This window comes from Sus scrofa, chromosome 13, assembly GCF_054392235.1.
Source record: "Sus scrofa isolate SSC_HxYL_T2T_F1_AM1 chromosome 13, Sscrofa_HxYL_maternal_Yorkshire_Landrace_v2.0, whole genome shotgun sequence".
Lineage (NCBI taxonomy): Eukaryota > Metazoa > Chordata > Mammalia > Artiodactyla > Suidae > Sus > Sus scrofa.
The window spans coordinates 173,078,332-173,104,905 of record NC_139395.1 but is presented as its reverse complement, the minus strand read 5'-3'; the positions used below and the strand labels follow the sequence as shown (position 1 = coordinate 173,104,905).

Here is a 26,574-nt window from a genome sequence, read left to right as displayed (position 1 = left end):
GTAAAATTACACCCCTAATATTGATGACCTTATATATTTACATGGCACATTTCTGTTCCAGCCACCTTCATATGCTTGTAAAACACTTGCTTAAGTTATTTTGACCAAAAGAGATTTACTGTAAAGAGGGATATGGAATCTCATAGAAACCTAGGAACATAATCTTAATACAGTTGGGCCTTATGGACACTGGAGCAGGGGCATGGCAGGGCATCTAAAGCAGCTTTGAAGGTTTCATAGTATGTGTGTCCACCCTTTGGGATAATGTAATGGTTGTAGCTATTGGGAGTCAGACAGTTCTGGATTCAGATCTTGGTGTTGTTATTTAGTAGCTACATGATTTTGGCCAAATTACTTCCTGTCTCTCTAGAAAGTTTCAGATTCTTCAATGTAATATGGGAGTAATTTTTAGACTCACTTCAGCAGGATTCTTGTGAGGCTCAAATGAGATAATATATGTAAATCACTAGTGTAAGACCTAACTTATCCATATTAAGTCTTGGAAAAAAAAGTTAGTAGTTGTCTTTATCATTAATGTGACTCAGTAAACATGTATGTCTCATCTTATGTTTCTGCTCTCTCATAATTTAACCCTTTCGTGATGTTGGGAAAGTAAAATTAAAAACAAAATCTCCTCCCAACCCAGAAATCCTCTCCACAAAGGTAGGAGATGAAGAAAACCCTTTAATTATTGCACAGGAACTAAGCAGAACATGATACACATCATGGCAAAGCCCTAAGAGACTGAGAAGATGGAAAAGAATCTGACCTTCTTATGGAGCCAAGCGGGTGCAATCTCTTACATACGTGTTTTCAGATAAACAATAACTATTCCTCAAGTAAGAGAACTTGACAGCACTATTTGTCACACACAGTTTATCCTAAGTTAACCTGATGATCGAGGCAACCATTTGTGTTAGTGTATTGACTTTATCCAGAAGAAAAACAAAACTCTCCTATCTTTATGAAAGAAGGTAGTTTTGCAACTTGGAGCAGGGTGTCTGCCTTCGAAGTTAAGCTCCTACCCTCCCACAGAAACTAGGGGATAGCGGTGCTAGCTCCCTTGGAGCTTCCCTTTCAAAGAGATGATCCTCAGGTCCTTGAGAAAGACATTCCTAGGTCATAAACCTGACAAAATGCCAATCTAGTCTTCAAAAGAATTTATTTACATTTCAAAGAGAAGAGGAAGTATTTACAAGTTTTTTTAAAATAAATGCTCAAAGAAAAAGGATGGGTGAGAAATTTCTTCCCTTATTTTCAACAGGAAAACTTAAGCCTGTCATTTTTAATTTGTACTTGTCTTTACAGTGATACACAGTCCTCTCTAAGTATCCATCGGGGATTGGTTCCAGAACTACTCCCTCTCTTACCTCCCCGGCTCCCATGGATAACAAAATTCCCAGATGCTCAAGTCCCTTATATAAAATAGTGTGGTTGACCCTCTCTATCCGTGGTTCTGCATTGGCAGATTCAACAGACAGCAGACGCAAAACCCACAGCTATGGAAGGCCAGCTGTAATGATCTTTTAAGCCAGGCTTTCCTGATATAGCTGCTGCACTAAATTCCTAAATGAAAGAATCTGATTGCTTCTTCTAGTCATTTGTGCCGTGTTGATGCCCACGCTCCTGATTGGCAACTCTGAGGCAGGCACCCACCTATAAACCAGTTGGTTATGACAAGAGGAGGAAAGAACAATATAAATGGAAAAAATGGTCTTAGAATAGGCTGTGGCTAGAGCAACCATTTATGCCAGAGTCCAGCTCCAGCAGCCAGGGTATCCCTATGGGGATGGACAGTGTCGGCAATGCACACGGAGACAGCCTCTTTGTCCCTTCTTTCAGGGTGCTGGACTGCTCAAATTTTATTAGCATAAGTAGCAGTTTATATAGACAGCTTAATTGTTTTTTTTTTTTGGGTCTTTTGTTGTTGTTGTTATTGTTGTTGCTGTTGTTGTTGCTATTTCTTGGGCCGCTCCCACGGCATATGGAGGTTCCCAGGCTAGGGGTTGAATCGGAGCTGTAGCCACCAGCCTACGCCAGAGCCACAGCAACGCGGGATCCGAGCCGTGTCTGCAACCTACACCACAGCTCACGGCAACGCCGGATCGTTAACCCACTGAGCAAGGGCAGGGACCGAACCCGGTAACCTCATGGTTCCCAGTCGGATTCGTTAACCACTGCGCCACGACGGGAACTCCTAGACAGCTTAATTGTAACTTACATTACAGTGCTTAGGTCATATTTTTAAAGGTTTAACTTTTAGATTGCATGGTGCAGTAGATATACATTGTATTCTAAGGATTTTAATTAAAACCAATAAATACAACACATCATGTAAAACTATAGTGGGCACAAAACATCATGCGGAAAAAAAATTAGATAAAAATAAGAAGTTTTGGTACAAAGCATCTTGTGGTTACTACCTATTATTATGTTAAGCTAATCATTAACAGCCAGAAAGGTCACAGGCATAAGAATCTGACATTAACAAATTTCATTTTTAGATTAAAACCTAAGGTAAAAAACTTCAAAGCGTTATGGTCAGGGGACAACAGTATGAGAAAATTTTTTTTATATCAAAGCAACTTAATTTCCTAAAACTTAAAAGCTTTTTACAAAATTCATTAAAAGCAAGATTATTATTATGTTTTTTCATGTATGTCTAACCTATTATACATAACACAATTACCTAACTCTAAAACCTATTCTTATCTGTAACAAACTAATGAATACTTTGTTTTTACCTACATTGGATCTGAATAGGGGGAATTCAACCAAGGTGAAGCTCTTATTATTTTATTACTGTTCCAATTTTATGAGGTCACAAAACAATATAGGAAAATAATAAAGAATAACAAACAAATAACAGGAAAGATTGAACAATAAGTAAATAACAAGAAAGACTGATTTTTCCAAGAAGCGATTTTTATTCTTGCACTGTTGTGCAAAGCTTTCATTTTGTTATTGTAGCCATTGTTGTCGGGTTAGCAGGTTAGCCTCATTATTTTTAGAACTTGCCCTCACAACTGTGCCGCGGGGTAAGCCCTTTTCCCTATTTCTAAACCTGCCCTCAGAACTGTGCTGGCGGGTAGGCTTTTTTTCCTCGGTTAGGAACCCTGCCTTCGGAACTGTGCTGTCAGGCTAGTTCCCTTCCTAGGCCTCCTGCATCTCCTTGGCTCCCCGCACATTCAAAAGCTGCAACCACTCCCATATCTCTAGCCCATCTTTTCCTTTAGCCTTCAAATGCCTGATGGAATGCCACATAGTGTCCCCAGTGTTTCACAGGTGCCGACCTTTTAGTGGGTGCTCAACAGATACAGTTATGAATGAATGCATGAATTAAGTTCTTAGCAGGTTAGTGTTTTGTTAGGTGTTCCTCCTGTTCAAAGCAGCTCTGGAATATGATTGTCTAGTCATTAAACACCTAGAGTGAACTGCTGAAAATTACAGAAAATGGTGCTGCGATAAAGAACATGACTTGAATGTTTCCATATGAGTGATTATCACCTTCTCTCTATGAACAGATCTTTAATTATTTAAAATCTATCTTTAAAAAAATCTCACTTGAGGAAGGGAAAAGATATTTTAGTGGCAGAAATAAAGATTTAGAATAAAGAAAAACTATGTTTTAGTAAAATTCTTTCATTTATGGGAAGATGGGATTGAACCAGTTATCTTAGATATGGACTTTTTTTTTTGGTCAAGTACAGAAAGAATGTAAATATCTTTTTACAGGAAACAGGAAAAAGAAATAGTCTTATGACTTACCTTTGGAGAACACCAAATTAACAGATTTCCCCCCCCCACTCCCTCCCACCTTCCATCTAATCTATCTTTGGACTTATCCAAAGTAGAAAAGAATGGTCTGGAAACCCGCAATGTTTAGTAACAACCAAGGTAATGAGCTGAGAGCTCTGCTCTTCCACTGTTGTATATGAACTTTTGCCTCGGGAGTTGACACTTGTAAGTGATGTTTTGGAACCCAAGGGGATTGGGTGAGAGGAAGGAATTGAGTAAGTGGAAATTGAGTCCCTACTGGAGAAACAAGAATCAAATGCCTGGCCAGTGGTGGGTGGGAAGACCAGCATGTTAAAGACTATTTCTATCGGGAAATCTGTCATTCTTGAATTCCTACTATTTGGCATCTGTGTCCAAAGTACCCTTCAGTGGGGAGAATCCACCAGAACTTTAAAAAAAAAGTCTACGTAACAAAGCAAGACTGATAATGAAAATCAGTTCTTTTGAGAGGATTGTACCAGTGTTGTTGTGAATGCTTCAGTTTGGTGGCCATGCCTTTTTTTCTGGAATGCAGGACACATGACTGATTTTATTATGACAAGGCTCTCCAGTATTATGTTATGTTTTATCCTGTGCAGGCTTATTGAGCAAATGGAGACTTATTCCTTGTCTTTGGGCAACACTTCAGTGGTGGAACCGAATATAGCAATACAGTCTGTTAACTTCTCTTCGGAAGATTCTGGGGGGTCTACAGGTGTTCTCTTCACTGTGCTGAAAGGTGAATGATTTGTTTCATGTTTTTGTAATAGTAGAGAACATTCTGCTACCAGCCACGAATAATGCTCTACTTATGAAAGTGTAGATTTTTATAAAATTCTGCTTTTTTCCTTTTCATAGGAGCTAGTGGTTCTCTGGTTTCTGGTTCCACACTTCTAAATACAAATGTGGACAAACTAAATCTGAATGAACAGGCTGAACTTCAGATCTTGCTCAACACTTCAAAAAGTAGGTCTCAAATGATGTTACATTAAAAATGCACTCAAATTTATGGAATTAATAACTTAAAACTCATTGAGGGGGAGATAATATTTACTTAGTTTCACACGGAATAATTTGAGTATGTTTAATCTCTGACAAATTATGGTAAGCGCTCCTATTTTAGGCCATAGAGATGATTTCTTTCTTTTTTTTTTTTTCTTTCTTTTTTTTCAAAAACCCTTTGGTGGGTGGCAGAATTGAAATGCTAAAATGGTTCAGTTTTATACTAAAAAAATATTTAGGTGCCCACAGGCTCCTATAGGCCTGTCCTTGGGATATTTTATGTATTGGCAGACATCATCTAGCAGTACCAATTTTCAGTCATCTCCACAACTGTGGTGCCCACCGTGAGCTCCTTATCATCTGGCATATGGCCCTTCAGAAATTCTTATGTTTAATTTGAAAGATTTATGCTTTTCAAAGTCAACAACAACAAAAAAACAAAATAAAACAAAACGAACCCCCCCCCCCCGACTGATTAGTTTATTTATAAAGAGCAAACTCGGAGTTCCCGTCGTGGTGCAGTGGTTAACGAATCCGACTAGGAACCATGAGGTTACCGGGTTCGGTCCCTGCCCTTGCTCAGTGGGTTAACGATCCGGCGTTACCGTGAGCTGTGGTGTAGGTTGCAGACACGGCTCGGATCCCGCGTTGCTGTGGCTCTGGCCCGGGCCGGTGGCTACAGCTCCGATTGGATCCCTAGCCTGGGAACCTCCATATGCCGCGGGAGCAGCCCAAGAAATAGCAAAAAGACAAAAAAAAAAAAAAAAAAAAAAAAAAGAGCAAACTAAACACACACATTTTTTTGCTTTAAAAAATTTTATTTTGGGAGTTCCTGTCGTGGCTCAGTGGTTAACGAATCCGACTAGGAACCATGAGGTTTCGGGTTCGATCCCTGGCCTTGCTCCATGGGTTAAGGATCCAGCGTTGCCGTGAGCTGTGGTCTAGGTCACAGAGGTGGCTGGGATCCCACTTTGCTGTGGCTGTGGCGTAGGCCCATGGCAACAACTCCAATTTGACCCCTAGCCTGGAACCGCCATATGCCGCTGGAGTGGCCCAAGAAATGGCAAAAAAAAAAAGACAAAAAAAATTATTTTATTGCAATATAGTTGATTTACAATGTATTAACGTCTGCTGGCAGCAAAGTGATTCAGTTATATATATTATATTCAGTTATATATATATATTCTTTTTCGTGTTCTTTTACATTATGGCTTACAACAGGATAATGAATATAGTTCCCTGTACTATATAGTAGGACCTTGTTATTTATCCTTTCTATATGTAATAGTTTGCATCTGCTAACCCCAAACTCCTAATCCGTCTCCCCACCCTTGGCAACTACAAGTTTGTTTTCTATGTCTGTGAGTCTATTTCTGTTTTGTATGTAAGTTTGCGTCATATTTTAGTTTCCACATATAAGTGATATCATATGGTAATGTCTTTCTCTTTCTGACTTATTTCACTTAGTATGAGAATCTCTAGGTGTATCCATGTTGCTGCAAAAGACATTATTTCATTCTTTTTGTGACTGAGTAGTATTCCATTGTATATATGTGCTACATCTTCTTTATCCATTCCTCTGTTGATGGACACTTAGATTATTTCCATGCATGGCAATTGTAAATAGTATTGCTATCAACATTGGGGTGCATGTATATTTTCCAATTATATTTTGTCTGGGTATATACCCAGGAGTGGGAATACTGGATCATATGGCAACTTTATTTTTAGTTATTTGAGGAACCTCCATATTATTCTCCATAGTGGCTGCACCAATTTATATTCCCACCAACAGTGTAGGAAGGTTCCCTTTCCTCTACACACCCTACAGCATTTGTTATTTGTAGCTTTTTAACAGTGGCCATTCCAACCTGTGTGAGGCAATACCTCATTATAGTTTTGATTTTCACTTATCTAAGAATTAGCAATGATGAGCATCTTTTTATTTGCCTATTGGCCATCTGTATTTCTTTAGAGAAATGTCTATTCAGGTCTTCTGCCCATTTTTGATTAGATTGTTTGTTTCTTTGTTATTGAATTGTATGTGTTGTTTGTATACTTCGGAAATGAAGCCTTTGTCAGTCACATTATTTGCAAATATTTTCTATCATTCTGTAAATTGTCTTTTCATTTTGTTTATAGTTTGCTGTGCAGAAGCTTATAAGTTTGATTATGTCCCATTTGTTTATTTTTCCTTTTATTTTTATTGCTTTTATTCCTATTTGTTTATTTTTGCTTTTATTTTATTCTAAAGTCTAAGAAAATACTGGTATATGTCAGAGAATGTTTTGCATATGATCTCTTCTAGGAGTTTTATGATGTCATGTCTTAAGTTTAAGTCTTTAAGGCATTTTCAGTTTATTTTTCTATATGGTTTGAAGGTGTGTTCTAATTTCGCTGACTTGGATAAGTAGCTGTCCAGTTTTGCCAGCACCACTTGCTGAAGAGACTGTATTTTCTCCATTGTATATGCTTGCCTCTTTTGTTGAAGATTAATTGTCTATAGGAATGTGAGTTTATTTCTAGACTCTCTATTCTGTTCCAGTGATCTCTATGTCTGTGTTTTTTGTGCCAATACCACACTGTTTGGATTACTGTAGGTTTGTAGTATTGTCTGAAGTCTGGGAAAATTATGCCTCCTGCTTTATTCTTTTTTCCTCAGGATTGCTTTGGCAATTCTGGGTCTTTTGTGGTTCCATATAAATTTTAGGACTATTTGTTCTAGTTATGTACACACATTTACTTTTATTCTCTTTCCAAATAAAAATATCCAGAAAGTACATATTTTAGAAAGATGAAATGTATAATTCTCATTGGTTGTATATGCTAATTTGTTAGCTAATTATTGGTTATATAAGTTGCAAAAGTCTTACTTCCAGTGTGTAAATATCTTGGTTGGTATTGGTATTTCATGTCTTTTGTCATACTCAAATTTAATTTGTAATGGGATTCAAAGTATCAATCTTTTCATCTATAAATGGTACTTAAAAACATTATTTGCTCTACTAAAGTCATGATGATAGTCTCCTACATTTTCTTTTGAATGTTTTTAGTGTTTGTGTTTACATTTAGGTCTTGCATGCACATAAAATTTAAATTTTGTTTGGTGATGAATAGGGATTTAATTTAATTTTTTATTCCATATAAACTATTAATATGGTCAAACTGGTTAAAATAGCACTGTCTAGAGACAAAGACTCAGATTGGACTGAAAGGGACATGATTTTATATTGTTTTAAATAGCCTCCAAAATTATCTATATTTTAATTCTTTGTTCCCCTAAAAAGACAACATTGAAATGTATAAGAAAAAATAGTTAGTAATACAGAGTATTATAGGGAGAGATTTTAATGCAACAATCCCAGAAATTAAAGATCAGTTAGACAAAAAAATAACTAATAAATTTGACCTTTATATACATTTGTGTGTATATTTTGGTTGTAGACAGAAAATACATAATAAAAATTTAAAACATCCGTGGTATGCTTCAAAAAAATGACCATTTCTTAGGCCACATAGAAAACTTTTGTTTTATAAAATAAAAGTTACACAGGACACAGTTCTTGGCCACAGTGCAATAAAATTAGAAGTGTACCGCAAAAGGACAGCCAAAATTTTATCCAGTTAGAAATTTTAAAACACCATTATTAGAAAGGAAATTTTTTTGATTTTGTTTTTATTTTTTTATTATAATTGATTTAAAATGTTCTGTCAATTTCTGCTGTACAGCAAAGTGCCCCACCCATACATATATACACATTCTTTTTCTCACATTATCCTCCATCATGTTTCATCACAAATGATTATATATTTCCCTGTGCTATACAGCAGATTCTCATTGTCCATCCACTCCAAATGCAAGAGTTGTCATCTACTAACCCCACACTCCCAATCTATCCCAGTCCTTCCCCTTCCCCTGACAAACACAAGTCTGTCCTACATGTCCATGATCTTTTCTATTTTGTAGATAGATCATTTGTGCCATATTTTATTTTATTTTATTTTTTATTTATTATTATTATTATTTTTTGTCTTTTTTGCCATTTCTTGGGCCACTCCCACGGCATATGGAGGTTCCCAGGCTAGGGGTCGAATCAGAGCTGTAGCCCCCAGCCTACGCCAGAGCCACAGCAATGTGGGTTCCGATCCGTGTCTGCAACCTACACCACAGCTCACGGCAATGCCGGATCCTCAACCCACTGAGCAAGGGCAGGGACCGAACCCACAACCTCATGGTTCCTAGTCGGATTCGTTAACCACTGTACCACGACAGAAACTCCCCATTTGTGCTATATTTTAGATTCCACATGTAAGTGGTATCATATGATGTCTGTGTTTCTCCTTCTGACTTACTTCACTCAGTATGAGGATCTCTAGTTCCATCCATGTTGCTGCAAATGGCATTATTTTGTCCTTTTTATGGCTGAGTAGTATTCCATTGTATATATGTACCACATCTTCCTGATCCATTCATTTGTTGGTGGGCATTTAAGTTGTTTCCATGTCTTAGCTATTGTGAACAGGGCTGCAATGAACATATGGGTGCATGTGTCTTTTTCAATGAAATATTTGTCCGGACATATGCCCTGGAGTGGGATTGTTGGGTCATATGGTAATTCTTTTACTTTTTAAATTTTTTAATTTTATTTTAAGGCCACACCCATGGCATATGGATTCCCAGGCTAGGGGTCAAATCAGAGCTTTAGCTGCTGGCCTCCGCCACAGCCACAGCAAGGCAGGATCTGAGCCGTGTCTGCAACCTACACCACAGCTCATGGCAACGCCAGATCCCCAACCCACTGAGTGAGGCCAGGGATCAAACCTACAGCCTCACGGTTCCTAGTTGGATTCGTTTCTGCTGCACCACAATGGGAACTTCCATATGGTATTTCCATATTTAGTTTTGTGAGGTACCTCTATATTGTTTTCCATAGTGGTTATACCAATTTACCTTCCCACCAACAGTGAAGGAGGGTTCCCTTTTTTCCATATCCTCTTCAGCATTTGTTATTTGTTGACTTGTTAATGATGGCCACTCTAACTGGTGTGAAGTGATACCTCATTGTGGTTTTTATTTGCACTTCTCTAATAATTAGTGATGTTGAGCATTTTTTCATGTGCCTACTAGCCATCTGTGTGTCTTCTTTGGAGAAATGTCTATTTAGGTCTTCTGCCCATTTTTCAATTGGGTTGTTTGTTTTTTTGTTGTTGAGTTGTATGTGTTGTTCATATATTTTAGAGATTAAACCTTTGTCAGTTGAGTCATTTGCAAAAATTTTTTCCCATTATGTGGGCTGTCTTTTTTTTTTAATTTTTTTGTCTTTTGTCTTTTTAGGGCCGCACCCATGGCATATGGAGGTTCCCAGGCTAGGGGTCGAATCGGAGCTGTAGCCGCCAGCCTACACCAGAGCCACAGCAACGCCAGATCCGAGCTGTGTCTGTGACCTACACCTCAGACACAACAACTTAGATTCTAAGTCTTGTCTGCAACCTACACCACAGCTCATGACAACACCAGATCCTTAACCCACTGAGCAGAGCCAGGGATCAAACCTGAATTCTCATGGTTACTAGTTGGGTTCCTTACCACTGAGCCATGAGGGGAACTCCCTCGTGTTCACTTTGTTTCACTGCATAAAAAGCAAGAATATTTACTTTGTACGTGAGACCCTTCCAATTTTTTTTTGAGGTAGATTATGCAGAAATTATGATTCCCATTTAGAACATAAGGAATATTAATCTCAGGAAAAAAATTAATGTGGGTGGAATGGCCAATCATAGATTATACATATTAATTATATACTGCAATTAAGTAAAGGCAGTCAGTAAACCATTTTTTTCTGTACTTTACTCAAATATTAAGCAATCATGCAGTTCAGTAATGGCATGGGACTTTGTTTCTTGTTTACTTTAGAGTTCATTTATTGATTTTAGTGTCTTTTTTCTCTTCACAGCTAATGCCAAGGCATGTGGCTTTGTAGTGTATCAAAACAACAAGCTTTTCCAATCAAAAACTTTTATAACTAAATCAGAGTTTAGTCAGAAAATTGTCTCAAGCAAAACTGATCAAAATATGGAAAATCAAAATGCTTCTGTTGAAATGGCCTTTAGTCCAAGGGTGAGTTTTCCCATTAACAGAAATAAAAAAAATTCAGCCCACTCTTGATTACAAAAGCAGAGATAGTTTGGGCAAAAGAAATCCACAGAACAACTCTTTGAGATTCTTTGATGGTATTCACTTAAATCCCCCCCATCCATATTTTTGTGAGACTAGCTAAATGCAAAATGAACTAATTTGAATTTTATATCCTCTTTTCTCTCCTTAATCTATAATGAAGATGTTATAAAAGTACATACCTAATTGATTTCTCATATGCTTATCTTAGCCTATTTGATTTTTTCTATCCAATTAAGCATTTTGAAAAATTAGTTGCAATTGTCTTATCACTTCACAGTACAACCAAAAAGAATTCCAGCTTCATTCCTATGCCTGTGTCTACTGGAATTTCTCCATGAAGGACTGGGACACGTATGGCTGTCACAAGGAAGGATTTGTTGATGGATTCTTGCGCTGTCGCTGCAACCATACTACCAACTTTGCTGTATTAATGGTAAGGGTATATATAGCAATCTCTTTCCAGATAAGATTTTCCTTATACGCAATTCTGGTATGTGCTAATTGAAGATAAATTTTGGGATTAATTTACATAGAGACTCAACTCAGATTAAATAGCAAAGCAAGGAATGGAATTATAGGACTGAAAAGGAAAGTACTCGTAAAGGCAAGTAGAATAGAGATTTTTTGCAGTATGGTCTCAGGATATATGAGTTCAGTTCTGTGCATTTAATAATGAGAAGGGAGCACATATGCAAAAGAGAAGCTGACAGACTCCATTCAGCTAATTCACATGTCAGAAGCATGAAGTTGCTGCAGTCAGAGGTAAGGCTCTATAGCTGTGCTGAGGACAGGTTCAGTTCTTACTTCACTGTTGAGTGGGTAGTTTAAATCACTTACCTAAAGCTTTTTCCATTCTAGTCATCTAAGTTACCAAGTTTATGCTAGGAGACACAAAAGGAAAAGCTCTTTAATTCAGCTTCTCCCATAGTTCCTCTATGTGTTCCTTTTAACTCCAGCATTACCCTGTACAAGTAACGGATAACAGCTCTATTGTGCGGCTACTTATATACCTCTGAGAGTTCTTAGACTGACCCTTTTGAGAAGAGGGGCTTCTGTTTGTCTTATTTTTGGAAACCAGGTATTCTGGTGAAAGCAAAAATGTTTATCTATAGGAGTTCCTTGGAGGCTTAGAAATTAAGGATCTGGTGTCACTGCTGCGGTGCAGATCACTGCTGCGGTGTGGGTTGGATCCTTGGCCTGGGAACTTCCACATGCTATGGGCATGGCCAAAAAACAAATGCTTGTCTATTAAACTGGATGGAATGTTTTTGTATGTTGTGGATTAATTAGATAATGGTTCTCAAGCCTCTACTTCATGTAAACTGCTTAGTGGTAAGAGATTAATTAATTTCCTTTGAACATCTATCACAGCTCTATGTAAAAGAAGACATATCTGGCTATTTTGACCAATATATCTGGTTATTTTAACCAATATATCTCTTCATGATATTGACTTTCACAAGCATTTGAGGAATGGCTATTTTAAAATAATGAGTCTTGGAATTTCCGTTATGGCACAGCAGAAACGAGTCCAATTAGGAACCATGGTCAGCTTTGATCCCTGTCCTCACTCAGTGGGTTAAGGATCTGGCATTGCTGTGATCTGTGGTTTAGGTTGCAGACATGTCTCGGATTCTGCGTTGCTGTGGCTGTGGCATAGGCTAGCAGCTGTGGCTCAGATTGGACCCCTAGCCTGGGAACCTCCATATGCTGTTGGTGTGGCCCTGAAAAGCAAAAAAATAAAAAAATAAATAAATAAATAAATTAATTAATTAATAAATAATATAATGAGTCTTAACTTATTTTTCAGAGTTTCAAAAAGGACTATAAATATCCTAAATCACTGGACATATTATCCAATTTTGGATGTGCACTATCCATCACTGGTCTGGCTCTCACAATTATATTTCAGGTTGTCACCAGGTAAGAAGGGAAGCAGTTTCTCCTCATGAGAGAAGTTGCTGATATTATTTCCTCTCAGCATATTCCCATTAGAATACAGTCTCTTGGAACTAGAAGGGAAATCAGATTTAGTTCCACATGTTCATTTTACAGGACACTCAGTCCTGAAGGGGCTAAGAAATACCCACAAATAAGTATACAACTACAAACTGTGGTAAGTGCCTTGAAGGAAAATTACATACTATGTAAGTACAAGTTTGTCATGTAAAATTAATACGATCCCATAGTTTGTTAATGCCACAGTTCCCTACTGTTGAATAGAAGCATAACTACCAATTTGCATTGTCAAAAGAAACAGTGCTAAACAGCAAGTTTTTGAAAGTAAAAGTAAATTTTAAACTACATTAACATTTCAAATGCTGAAACTTTTAAAAGTTTGAAAAGAGTTGGAATTATGTAGTTTAAAAAAAATTTAAGAAATTTGCTATCAACCCTTAAACCTTCCCACCTCGACTCCCTCACTCAAGGTCCAGTTTTGTACAGCACTATTATTTTTGGTCATGTGCTACATTTTTAACAATCTGTAAATGTAAGCTCATTCATTCGCTTATTTCATAGGCATGACAATTGGTGAGGCTAAGGACCCCTCCCCCATCCCCACTTTTGTTGTGGCTGCTGTTGCTTGTCTTGTGTTTGTTTTCATAACTCCATCCTTGGAGTTCGTGGCCCATAGTGGAGGGGTATCTGTGGAATAAATGGGTCTATGTGCATTTCCACCTGGTTCTCCTCTCAAACTCTGAATAAACTCATCTTTCCTTTAGAATTATTTCTCCCTCCTAAGTTCCTTCACATCTATTTTCTCAGATGTGTATGGTCAGGAATTTTTTGTGTTTAAAATTATTGCTATTCAAACACTTTCTCCTGAAGTTTTGTTTAAAAAACTAAAAATCTACAGAAAATTTGAAAGAGCATACTGAACACCTATATACCTTTCTCCTAGATTCACCAGTTATTAATATTTGGCTTTTTCTCTTCATTTTTTTCCCTGAAAATTTGAAACTGAACGTCATGACTGTCATCTCCAAATTCTTTGAGCATGTGTGCATCTCCTAAGGACAAGGGCAGTCCTGCATAATGTAGTTATTATCCTCACTCAGATTTAAGTCAAGAATTTAACATTAATATAATATTGTCATGTTAATATCCATATTCAGATTTCTCCTGTTGTTCAGCTGTCTCTTTTAGCTGTCTTTCCTCTCCTCAGTTTATTTAGTTATTGTCTCTTTTGTCTCCTTTAACCCAGAATAAGTCCTGTGCTTCTTTTTTTTATTTGTTTATCTTGGTGTCTCATCACAGTGAAATATTTGAAGTGTTCAGGTTAGTTATTTTATAGAAGGTAGAATATTCTGCAATTTAAAATTTGTCTGAAAATTTCTAATGATTAGATCTCGGTTAAGTATTTTTTGATGACAATTCTAATCATTAGGTCTTTTCCTTTTTGTTTCTATCTTAAAATTTAGGGTAAGAACCCTTTCAAGTATATTTTCTTATTAAAATTTTTTTCATTAGCATTTTTTAAAGCATAGTTGATTCACAATGTTGTGCATTAAGTGTTTTTCGTTGCGACACAGCAAGAAGTACATGATGTCAGTTTGTCCCATTATTAGTATTACGTTTGCTTCCTTGTTTAAAGTAGTGTCTGTCAGATTTTGACACGATGAAGTCTCATTTTTTTTTTTCCTTTTGTAACATGAAGTGATTCTTTGGGACTGTGTGAATATCCTGTTCCCCAGTTTTTACTCTGTGTTTTGGTATTTAGTGATGATCCTTATGGAAATGTATTATTACATTGGTGGTGGGATGATGATCTTCTGATCTGTCATTCTTTCTGTATTTACTGTTTTCCTTTGGAAAGAAATATCCTCTCCAGTGTAGCCAGAGAGTCCCTTCATGTTTTGTCACATTCCTATCAGTCTATAAGCATTTCTTATTTCAGGCACAGCAAGATGATGCAGGTACATCTCACACTTTCTCTTTTCTGTACTTAGAGTTAACCATTTGTCTGAAGAGCCAGGATTACTTTTGATTCTTTTCTTTACCTTTCATACTCAATGAGTCTCTTGCCATTCATTTCACATCTTTACACTGAGTGCTTACTATGTGCCAAGAAATATGTGAAGAGCTGAATACAAAACTATGAACAAGACAGATAATCTCCCAACTCCCTCAGAATTTACATTCTTTGGGGGAAGACAGGCATTATACAAATATATACAGAAATAAAATATAATTACAAATTGTGGTAAGTGCCTTGAAGGAAAACTACATGCCGTGTCATTACAAGTCTGTCATGTAAAATGAAATGGCTCTTGTATTTATCTTTTAATGGAAAGACATTTGAATAGGCAATTATTTCATCTCATGTGAATAAGCTGTGGTCACTGAATAACTTGGTTTTTTTTGCCTTAAATCTCACTCTGTCCAATTGTCATATATTTTTTTGTATCCTCTATCAACATGTTTTTAGCAGTTTTGCTGCCATAGATTATATATATATATATATAGTTACTTGTATAATATATATTTCTGTGCATATAATACAAATGCACAGAATATAGACATGTACAGAAGACATTGAAATAGTCAATTTGAACATAGTCTATTTGGAAATAACCTCTTCTCTCCATGGGTTATAATTTATATTTGAATTTGGAGAAAAATTATAGAACTCGGAGTTCCTGTCGTGGCACAGTGGTTAATGAATCCGACTAGGAACCATGAGGTTGCGGGTTCGGTCCCTGCCCTTGCTCAGTGGGTTGAGGATCCGGCGTTGCCGTGAGCTGTGGTGTAGGTTGCAGATGCGGCTCGGATCCCGCGTTGCTGTGGCTCTGGTGTAGGCTGGTGGCTACGGCTCCTATTCGACCCCTAGCCTGGGAATCTCCATATGCCACAGGAGCGGCCCAAGAAATAGCAAAAAGACAAAAAAAAAAAAAAAAAAAAAAAAAGAAAAACTATAGAACTAACTTTACTTTTATATAAACAAATCCTTTTGAATTTTTTTTTTTGCAGTTCTAGTCATTAAACCTTTCAAAAGACTTAGTGAAATTTTGAATTATCTAGAAAATCTCAAATAGAATATCAAGAGGATGGACAAAGTTTTGACTTAATATAAGCTTTTTATTCAGTGTGGAAATCTGAAGACTGAGAAGGGCCATGATGGACTGTTATAAAGTCATATAGAATATGTAATTAGCAAACAGACTTGTTCATCAAATTCTGAGACATTAGAAATAGATAAGTACTTGAAGGTGTTGGAGCTTTAAGCACATTAATAGGGAAATAGTTATTTCAAGAGGCCTTGAGGTCTGAAAAATCCAGAAGGTCTAGATAGTAGTGGATGGACATTTTAAACTTTCTTTACTATAGGACTATATTGCATATTATACAGAGGACTGTGAGAGAGTAAGTCATGGGTTTTAAGGAGCGCTTGGTTCTGCACCCACAAATTGTATCTTCAAATGAAGGAACAGTCCTCAGACATGTTGTACATTAGAAGATCTTATTGTGGGCCATGGAAGTATAAACATATTGTGGACACTCAGTACTACTGTGTTTGATGGATAGGTTGGCCCTGGCTGCCAGGCCTTCTGCTATATTCTGTTAGTAATACCAACTCACAGGCCAGCTATGGGAGGGGCCTACCCAGGGCATAAATACCTGGAAGCAGAGTTCACAGGCCCAGCTCTGGAGAATAGCTATCACCATGATTAGAACATAGTTTCAGAAAAGGAGGAATCAACCTGTTTTCTCTAACTCACTTCTTTGTGGGAATCAGATACGAAGAAACAGTGTTTCTCTGGTGTAGGTGGGAAGGTAAAATTTTCCAGCTGGCCCACTGGGCTAAGAGCTGGATTTACATTGGGCAATAATATTCTTCTGTCCCTTCAGGATTTCACAAGAGTGCATTTTTTGCAGTTGTTTTGTTTATTTATTTTATTTATTTTCAGGAAAGTCCGAAAAACCTCAGTCACCTGGGTGTTGGTCAGTCTGTGCGGGTCCATGTTGATTTTCAACCTCCTCTTTGTGTTTGGCATTGAAAACTCCAATAAGAACCAACAGACAAGTAAGAGTGACACTGATAATATTGACCTTAGTAGTAACGAAATGCTCAGAGAGGACATCATTTTCGTCTCAAACCCCAAGTGCACTGTGATTGCTGCCTTGCTGCACTATTTCCTGTTAGCGACATTCACCTGGATGGGCCTCAGTGCTGGCCAGCTCTATTTCCTTCTAATGAGGACCATGAAGCCTCTTCCTCAACATTTCATCCTTTTCCTGTCTTTGATTGGATGGGGTAAGTGTTTGTTTCTCTACTTAGAAGGGATTTAATTTTGTTGAAATTATTTAATTTAAACAAACATCCATCAAAGACCTAATAGTGCAAGGCCTTGAGGCAGGAGACATGGAAATCCAGCAGTCACTAAGAGTGCCTTCTGTCTAGGTAAGGAGTGTCTTCTCCTGTGAAGAAGGCAGATGCGATCAAAGAAGCTGTGCTGGCTACATGATGAGCCAGTAACTTCAAGGTGTTAATTTCCTTTAACATCTCCAATAATTTGAAGATTCAGACTTGCATAGATTTAACTAGCTATTTTAAAGGAAATGTTTCAAGACAATCCAAGGGGCTCTTTAAGAAAAATAACTTGAGGAGTTCCCATCACGGCTTAGTGGTTAACGAATCCGACTAGGGACCATGAGGTTGCAGGTTCGATCCCTGGCCTTGCTCAGTGGGTTAAAGAACCGGCATTGCCATGAGCTGTGGTGCAGTTTGCAGACGCAGCTCAGATCCTGTGTTTCTGTGGCTGTGGTGGTAGGCCAGCAGCTATAGCTCTGATTGGACCCCTAGCCTGGGAACCTTCATGTGCCATGTGTGCGGCCCTAAAAAAGACAAAAAAAAAAAAAAAAAAAAAAAGAAAAAGAAAGAAAGAAAGAAAGTAAAATAACCTGAAAAACTTACTGAGTTCTAGTGAAGGAGAACTGTTTTAGTATTATCTAAATTTAAAATTATCAAAGCCAGGAGTTCCCGTCGTGGCTCAGTGGTTAGTGAAACCGACTAGGAACCATGAGGTGGTGGGTTCGGTCCCTGGCCTTGCTCAGTGGGTTAAAAGATCTGGCGTTGCCGTGAGCTGTGGTGTAGTTTGCAGACACGGCTCAGATCCCGCATTGCTGTGGCTCTGGTGTAGGCTGGTGGCTACAGCTCCAATTTGACCCCTAGCCTGGGAACTTCCATATGCCGCAGGAGCGGCCCAAGAAATGGCAATAAATAAATAAATAAATAAATAAATAAAATAAAATAAAATTATCGAAGCCAAAGAGGAATTAGGCCATTTAAGCGTGGAAATTGTGCTAAGAGTTACAAAGAAATCAAAAATAGAGTGGGATTGGTGTGTATGGCCAATACTGAAAGAGAAAGGAAAACAAAAAAACAATGTCTGCTGTTGACCTACATTTGGAGAATCTTTTAGGACATTGTCTGTAGTGGATAGCAATACATCCTAGAAAAGGTCAGATGTACAACTCATTAATGGTCTTTTATAATTAATCCAAGTTTGGGGTAAATTATAGATTCTGTGCTTCTCTTTATTACATAGGAGTCCCGGCAATAGTGGTGGCTCTGACCGTGGGCATTATTTATTCTCAGAGTGGGAATAATTTACAATGGGAGTTAAACTACCGGCAAGAAGAAATGTAAGTTTATATGTATTTTTTGTCCATTTCTTTAATATAAGGGTGTAACTTTCAGTGACATTGGGCCCAAGTGTAACTGTACATGTGTATCTCACTTCGTAATTGCCATATTATATTTTAAATTCTCAAAGAACACATTACATTTAAAATATGGTGACATGAAATTTCCCTGTGATAAATACTTTTGTAGAGAAGGTTTATAAATGTGAACTTTTTAATATTAAATTTGTCTTCTTTAAGTCTGAAAATCATGACACACCAGAAGTATGATCCTTAGCAACTCCTTTTTTTCATTGCTTAATGAATTTTATTACATTTATAGGTGTATAACAATCATCACAACCAAATTTTACAGCATGTCCAGACCAAACCCTCAGTGCATCCCCCCACTCCCCAACCTGTCTCATTTGGAAACCATAAGTTTTCAGTCTGTGAGTCAGTATGTATTCTGCAAAGAAATTCATTGTCCTTTTTTTAGATTCCACATGTAAGTGACAGCATTTGATGTTGGTGTCTTATTGCCTGACTGACTTTACTTAACATGATAAATTCTAGGTCCATCCATGTTGCTACAAATGCTGTTATTTCTTTCCTTTTGATGGCTGAGTAGTATTCCACTGTGTATATGTACCACATCTTGATCCACTTCTCTGTTGATGGACATTGAGGTTGTTTCCATGTCTTGGCCATTGCAAATAGTGCTGCATGAACATCAGAGTACATGTGTCTTTTCGAGTCATGGTTTTCTCTGGGTAGATGCCCAGGAGTGGGACTGCTGGATCAAATGGTAGTTCTATTTTTAGTTTTCTGAGGCATCTCCATACTGTTTTCCACAGTGGTTGCACCAATTTACATTCCCACCAACAGTGTACTAGGGTTCCTTTTTCTCCACACCCTCTCCAGCACTTATTGTTTGTTGACTTTTTGATGACGGCCATTCTGGCTGGTGTAAGGTGGTACCTCATCATGGTTTTGATTTGCATTTCTCTAATAATGAGTGATGTTGAACATCTGTTCATGTGTTTTTTTGCCATCTGTATGTCTTCTTTGGAGAACTGTCTGTTTATATCTTCTGCCCATTTTTTGACGGGGTGGTTTGCTTTTTTAGTATTGAGCTGTAGGAGTTGTTTATACATTTTAGAGATGAATGCCTTGTCAATCAATTCATTTGCAAATAGAAATATGATCCTTAGTACTCCTTATCTTAATTTTCTTTCCTAGAAAACAGGAATAAGAATAATAGAACACCTGTTCTGGGGTTACTGTGAAGGATCAAGCAAGTGCAAAAACATTTTATAACTTGAAGAGCACTATCCATGCTTATGAATCAATTCTATGTTGATATGATTATCATGAGTATTTCATGGGGATTTATCACACATTAATTCTCCTTGTGATGCCTGCATGAGTAATTAACTGTCAATAATGGAAGTAGATTTCTGTATGGTGTTTGCTTTTTATGTGGGGAGTTTGGGAAGAAAGCTGGGCTGAACTCTATGTGTATTTGAGAGTTTGAGAGGAAAGCTGGGCTGAGCTCTATGTGTATTCCTGCCACCAAATGGCAGCTGCTCTTGTATTTATCCTACTTTCTTATTTTATAAATTCAACCATTCTGATACCTGGATTCTGCCTTAAGTCCCAAACCAACTCAAATCAAAACAAAACTCTTGAAATTGTGCGAGTACTCACAAAAGAAGGCTCTAGTGTCACCTATTCCCAGGGCTGCCCGTGACCAGTGTTGACCAGAGGACTAACTGCCTGGCTTGGTTTAAGGAGCCAAATACTCCAGGCACTATTTTCTCTGTCTAATTGGGATTAAATATGTTTTAATGAGTTTTAAAATGTTAATTCCACAAATAGAGATCAAGGGTAAGATGCAGGTATCTTATGAGAAAGGGAATTCTCTTCAAATTGCATAATGATTAATTTCCTACCCTATACCAGCCACAGGGCTAGACCTACTCCTACAGAAGTCTTCAGGAGAAAGAAGCCTTCTATATTAAATTGATTCACACTGAGCTGTAAATAATTGAGAGCAGATTCTTTCTTGGGTACAGTTTTTGATGTTAGGGAAGACACCAGGTGACTGATAATAAGAGTTGGAAAGACGAGAAAGAATGTGTGGCATGAATATCAGCTTTGTCTTGGATCCTTACCCCCACCTTCCACTCCAAACACACACATCAAAAGTCACATGTCCTACAGATGTGATAAATTCATTTGAGTAATAAAAAAAAAATAATGAAAAAAAAAGTCACATGTCTTTAGCATATATGTACAAAGGGGAGAGATTTTTTTTTTTTTTTTTTAGTTATCCTCTCGGCAATTGCTCCTCAATATACCATACTCCTTGCCCCTCACGGCTCCCAGTTCCACTAGTCATACCTAAAACCCCTAACCCAGTTCCCTTGAAGTACTGCTATCTCTGCTAAGACTCAATTAAGGGGTAACTGCAGGGGATGTCACACTCCTTAATATTTTATTCCCCAAATCTCTGTGCCACCATATAGGCTGTTTCAGATTTCCCTGAAGAGTTGAGATAATCATAGGAAATAAGGGAGAATTTTTTGGAAGCATGTTCTGTATCTGCTAAAACTGTCTTTTCCCATGTTTCATGATAAAATTATCAAGAAGTTAGATACTACATCTGGGGTTCACCTGTGGTGTTCTCCCGACCTCAGGTTCATAGCTGTTTGTCAGATTTGACCTTGACCATGTGACTCTCCAATCTCAATTTTAGAAATCCCCCTTCTCCAAAGGTTAGTCTCCATTGTAGAAGCTATCTGTCTCCTCAACAGGCTATTTCTCAAAATCTGGCTTATTGGATTCCGAATAACAAAGGGAGAGTCTCCTGAGAACAAATCTAGCATGACTCTCTCTCCAAATGATACAAAGATGAGAGGTGAGGAGTCCTTTAGTGCATACCTCCTGATGGCCGTGGACATCCCAGCCTCTTTCCTGTCCAGGTCTCCCCTTCTGTGTGAGGTAACTGAGGAATCTTATAGACACTTGTATGCATATACACACTCACTCAGGCCTATAGTACAAATAGGAATTCTCAGAAATTGTATTGTCTGAAGTTTAAACAACTCAACACTCATACAGATAAAAATTAATATTTGTCTAATTGCTTCATCATTTGCAGGTCTGCCTTTATCAAAAAATAGAGTTAGATTGTTCCTTTTTTTCTCTCCTTTTTTTCCCTTTTAAACTGTGTTTCTCTAGGTTGCCTGGATCAGAAATGTGTCCATCTTTTTAACTGAAAATTTTGATGGCCACTTGCTCAGCCGCCAAAAAGTTTCTAGAGATCTGAAAGTACTTCTCAGTAGGATTTTATTAAATTCTTAGCCAAGTGCACTTCTGTTTCTTCCTTGTAGGGGATTGTGAGATTAAGGATGGCAGGAGGGTTATCTTTTGTTTACAGTTGAAAAGACAGGGAAGCCAGAAATCCTGAAGGTAAATTTTGCGCTCTCTCTCTCACCATTTGGAGCTATCCTTTCTATTAATGAATTGAAGGCACTCCTTTCATTTTTAAATTCACTACAGAGACCTGAACATCATCCCAATTTCCTTCTAGGTCATCATAGTAGAAATACGGTTTCTAATAATTTAAATTATAATAACCTTCCAATGCAAAACAATTTAGAAATCCTCTGGTATGTGTAATAATGGTGTTTTACCTGCAGGGGAAAGAAAGCACACATTAATCCATTGCCAAATATGTGCCAGGGCTTCTTACATTATTTTCTTTCTTCCTTTTTTTCTTTCTTTTTTTTTTTTTTTTGTCATATGGAGGGTTCCCAGGGTGGGAGTCGAACTGGAGCTGTGGCTGCTGGCCTACACCACAGCCACAACAAGGTGGGATCTGAGCCGTGTCTGTGACTTATACCACAGCTCACAGCAATGCCGGATCCTTAACCCATTGAGCGAGGCCAGGGATCGAACCTGCATCCTCATGGATGCTAGTCAGATTTGTTTCCACTGAGCCACGATGGGAACTCCCATTATTTTCTTAATACTCTAATGCCTACCTGACACCTTCACTTGGATGGGATAAGGGGATATGGCATCTCATGATCTTCCCTCCCAAACTTGCTCTTCTGTCATCTTCCCCAACTCAGTTAATGGTAATTCCATTCTTCTAGGTACCCAGGCCGAAGACTTTGGTGTTACTCTTAATTCTTCTATAATTCACATCTAGCCTATCAATAAATTATTTTGCTTTACTTTTTTTTTTTTTTTCATTGTTTTGCCTTTTCTAGGGCCACTCCCGTGACACATGGAGGTTCCCAGGCTAGGGGTCTAATGGGAGCTGTAGCTGCCAGCCTATGCCCAGGCCACAGCAACACGGGATCCGAGCCACATCTGCAAACTCCACGACAGCTTACAGCAATGCCGGATCCTTAACCCACTGAGCGAGGCCAGGGATCGAACCCACAACCTCATGGTTTTTTGTCTGATTCGTTAACCACTGAGCCACGACGGGAACTCCTGCTTTACTTTTAAATACATCTGGAATCAGACTATTTCTCAGCATCTCTTCTCCCTGAGTCTAAGCCATCAGATCATTGCACTTCTGACTTTTGCGTATGCTCTTCTCTTATCCCTGCATCCAGCTAGAGTAATACTTAAAACTAAAGACAGATCATGTTAAGTTTCTCCTTCTCACAGAGAGTACCTGCAGTCACTTATAATGCCCTGACATAATTTGCATCTTTTCACTAATCCCATCTACTTACATGCTTTGTTTTAGCCATACTGGCCTCTTTGCTTTTACCTCTCAGTTCAGAGCCTTTGCATGTGCAGTTCCCTCTGCCTAGAATACCCCACCCTCTCATCTACTTATGATCTTTACTCAAGTATCACTTTTTTTTCCATAAGAATTTTCCTGATCATTCTATTTAAAATGAAACATTCCCTCCCCTGCTCCCCTATGCACACATTCAGGCATATGGACACGCATATACTTTAGACCTACCCTCATTAACTGCTTTATTTTTCTCAACAGCACTCATTACCATCGGATATAGTATTTTATTAATTAATTCATTTTTAATCTATTTCTCTGCACTGGAATAAACTCACCAAAGAAAGATTTTTTGGTTTTTCTTTCACTTCTAATATCTTGTTATCTAGAACAGCATTTGGCATATAGCATGTACTCTGTAAATACTTTTTAAGTGAATGAATTTATTCTTACAACAATGCCAGAAGTCGATTACCATACCTCACAGATGAGAAAGAAAATACCATTGGAACTACTGTCAACAATAACTAAAAGACAAAAGCAGATACACTGAGGTTAAAGAATGATTCATGTATTTTTATTTATGTATATATATATTTTTCTTTTTAAGGCTGTGCCTGTAACCTATGAAGGTTCCCAGGCTAGGGGTCAAATTGGAGCTGCAGCTGCTGGCTTATGCCATAGCCACAGCCACAGCCACAGCAATGTGGGATCCAAGCCATGTCTATGACCTCTGGTGCAACTTGCAGCAATGTCAGATCCTTAACCCACTGAAGGAGGCCAAGGATCGAACTCGTATCTTCATGGATACTAATTAGGTTCTTAACCTGATGAAGCACAACAGAAACTCCTCTATTCACATATTTTTTAAACTTTAAACTTAAAAAAAATTCCCATTAATAGGAGATAGTTTAATTAATTTATGGCATAACAAAATAATGGAATGATACACAGCTGTAAAAATTATGAGGACAGTCTTTATGTTCTGATATGGTGTGATTTCCAAGACATGTTGCTAAGTAAGATGTAAAAATATTATATGTTATCATTTTCTTAAAAATTAGGAAAAAATATATATTTGCTGGTGTATGCACAGCCTAAATCTGGAAGAATACACAAGAAACATTGATTATCACTGGAGATAAAAACTAAGTAACTAGGGAGAGTTATAGGAGGAGGTCTTATCTTTAAATATTTGCACCTTTAAAATTTGGAGCCATCTGGTTGTGCTACATATTCAAAAATAAATTAAAACAATAGCTTGTCTAATCAGACGTCTAGTAAGTGACAGAGAGTGACATTTAAATTTAGGACCACCTAACTCAAAAGCCCACTTTCTTTCAAATAGCCCATGCTGTCTCACAGAGAAAGATGGAAGAACCAATGCATTTCATTTTTCCAGTAGGTTGCATTCTTAAAAGTCATCTCAAATATATAGAAGGCAAAGGGATATTGACTCTTAGCGGGTCTTTCAGTTGAGTGAATGTTAGTAGTGTTAATAGCCTAGAGAGTTTGTATGCCTTTCTTAGTCTGCTGAAATCATTACTTTTCTCTCTCCAGCTGCTGGCTGGCAGTTCAGGAAGGCAATGATTTTATAAAAAGTCCATTGTTGTGGTCATTCATCGTACCTGTGACCATTATCCTCATCAGCAACATTGTTATATTTATTGTCATCGCAGTCAAAGTGCTGTGGAGGAATAACCAGAATCTGACAAGGTAAGATTCCCAATGAATGAGAAGTTGGCAGACATGACTCATCTAGTGCATGATACAGCATGGTAAAATATCCACAGCTCCTAGAAGAGTTTTCAGACTCTGGGGCAATGGCAGGATATGTGGTTTGCAGGACATATCTTCCCTTAAACTGTGTCTCAGGAAGTGAATCTTCTCATCTTCCAGCATCAGTACTACAAGGTGGGTCTTTTGCATTATATAAGATACTTTTGTGCTGTATGAGCTCAACTAAAAACTAAACCTAAAGACACTAAATAAAAACAATTTCTCCCCCAATCCCAATATTCATAAAATCAAATTCGAATAATTAAAAATATGAGAAGGTTGTGAGGAGATTCTTGTAACTGTACTTTCATTTTACAGACTAGTATCTGTAGGTTATATTTTACACGTGTCACCTGAATCACATAATGGCTTTCAGTTTGTAAAAATTAGTTGCAACCATATAACAATTGGGAGATTTCACTGAAAAATTATATTTTCTCTTGAAAAAAATTGGATTGTCTGACAACATTGGGCCCACATTTGCTGCAAATGAGACGTGCTTCTGGTTTATCAGTTCCCATATAGACTGCTTCTTTCCTCTCTTTAACCTTTCTGACCCCAGCAAGCATCTTCCCTGTCATCCCTCATGTACAGAAAGAGCTTTCGGATAGAGAGACGAAGAACAGAAACTAATAAACATGTACATTCCCCCATCCCTATCTCCCATGGCATGAGTTGGTTAGAACATGGTGCTAATGAGGCTGTGAATTCAGGCTTAATTCTACAAAACTCTGCGTAACCCAAGTAGAATTACTCTAAACACATCTCTGAACTTGGTTGGTTACCAAATAGATCCATTTAGTATGAAGAGATGTGTCAAAACAACCATCATTAGTGGGAATTTAATCTTAGGTGTGTACTTTTACCAATTAAGAGTAAATATCATCTTTCCTATAAGGATGATAGCCCATATTGAGGGGAAATATGGGAAAAGATATCACTAATAATCATTCACACCTATGCCTTCTTAGCAATTTACATAAACCTTGGCTAAGTCTTGTTAGTCTAATTGTAAATCGGCTTGTATTTCCTTTACATAAAACAATACCATTTTGGTCACAGACATCAATCAGATTTGTATTTCAAAATTTTGACTGATAGCTCATGGTTCTTAAATTGGCTCAGTTTCAATGGAGAAATTGTTTAGTAAATTATCTTCTATGTATCAGTTAGCTTTGCTGTATAACAAGTTACCCTAAAATTCAATGGCTTAGGATGACAAGTATTTTTTATTTGTCATAAGTTTGAGTGTTGGTCAATTGTTCTGGTCTTGGCTGACTTGAATGCTGGTGGATAATCTTAGATAATTCACTTTCATGCCACCATAACTCATGGTTGGTTGATATTGAGTGGAAAGTGCTCAGTTGGGGAAGCTCATCTTTGCTCCATATGATCTCTCATTCTCCATTAGGTCAAGTCCAGCCTTCTTAACATAGTACTCTCA

At 37.7% G+C, this 26,574-nt stretch overlaps 1 protein-coding gene across 5 annotated transcripts in view; it reads left to right on the top strand.

Moving 5' to 3' along the window:
- Positions 1-26,574, top strand: part of ADGRG7 (adhesion G protein-coupled receptor G7) — a 69,976-nt gene that overhangs the window by 29,487 nt on the left and 13,915 nt on the right. For 3 of the 5 annotated variants that reach the window (XM_021070565.2, XM_084991584.1, XM_084991583.1), the window contains 8 exons: positions 4,377-4,516; positions 4,636-4,743; positions 10,734-10,897; positions 11,235-11,390; positions 12,768-12,880; positions 16,867-17,213; positions 18,508-18,604; positions 24,912-25,067. In XM_021070565.2, the coding sequence (XP_020926224.1) occupies positions 4,377-4,516; positions 4,636-4,743; positions 10,734-10,897; positions 11,235-11,390; positions 12,768-12,880; positions 16,867-17,213; positions 18,508-18,604; positions 24,912-25,067 (1,281 nt within the window). The remainder of the gene's footprint in view (positions 1-4,376; positions 4,517-4,635; positions 4,744-10,733; positions 10,898-11,234; positions 11,391-12,767; positions 12,881-16,866; positions 17,214-18,507; positions 18,605-24,911; positions 25,068-26,574) is intronic. The other 2 variants (XM_084991585.1, XM_084991586.1) reach the window with 1 other exon arrangement.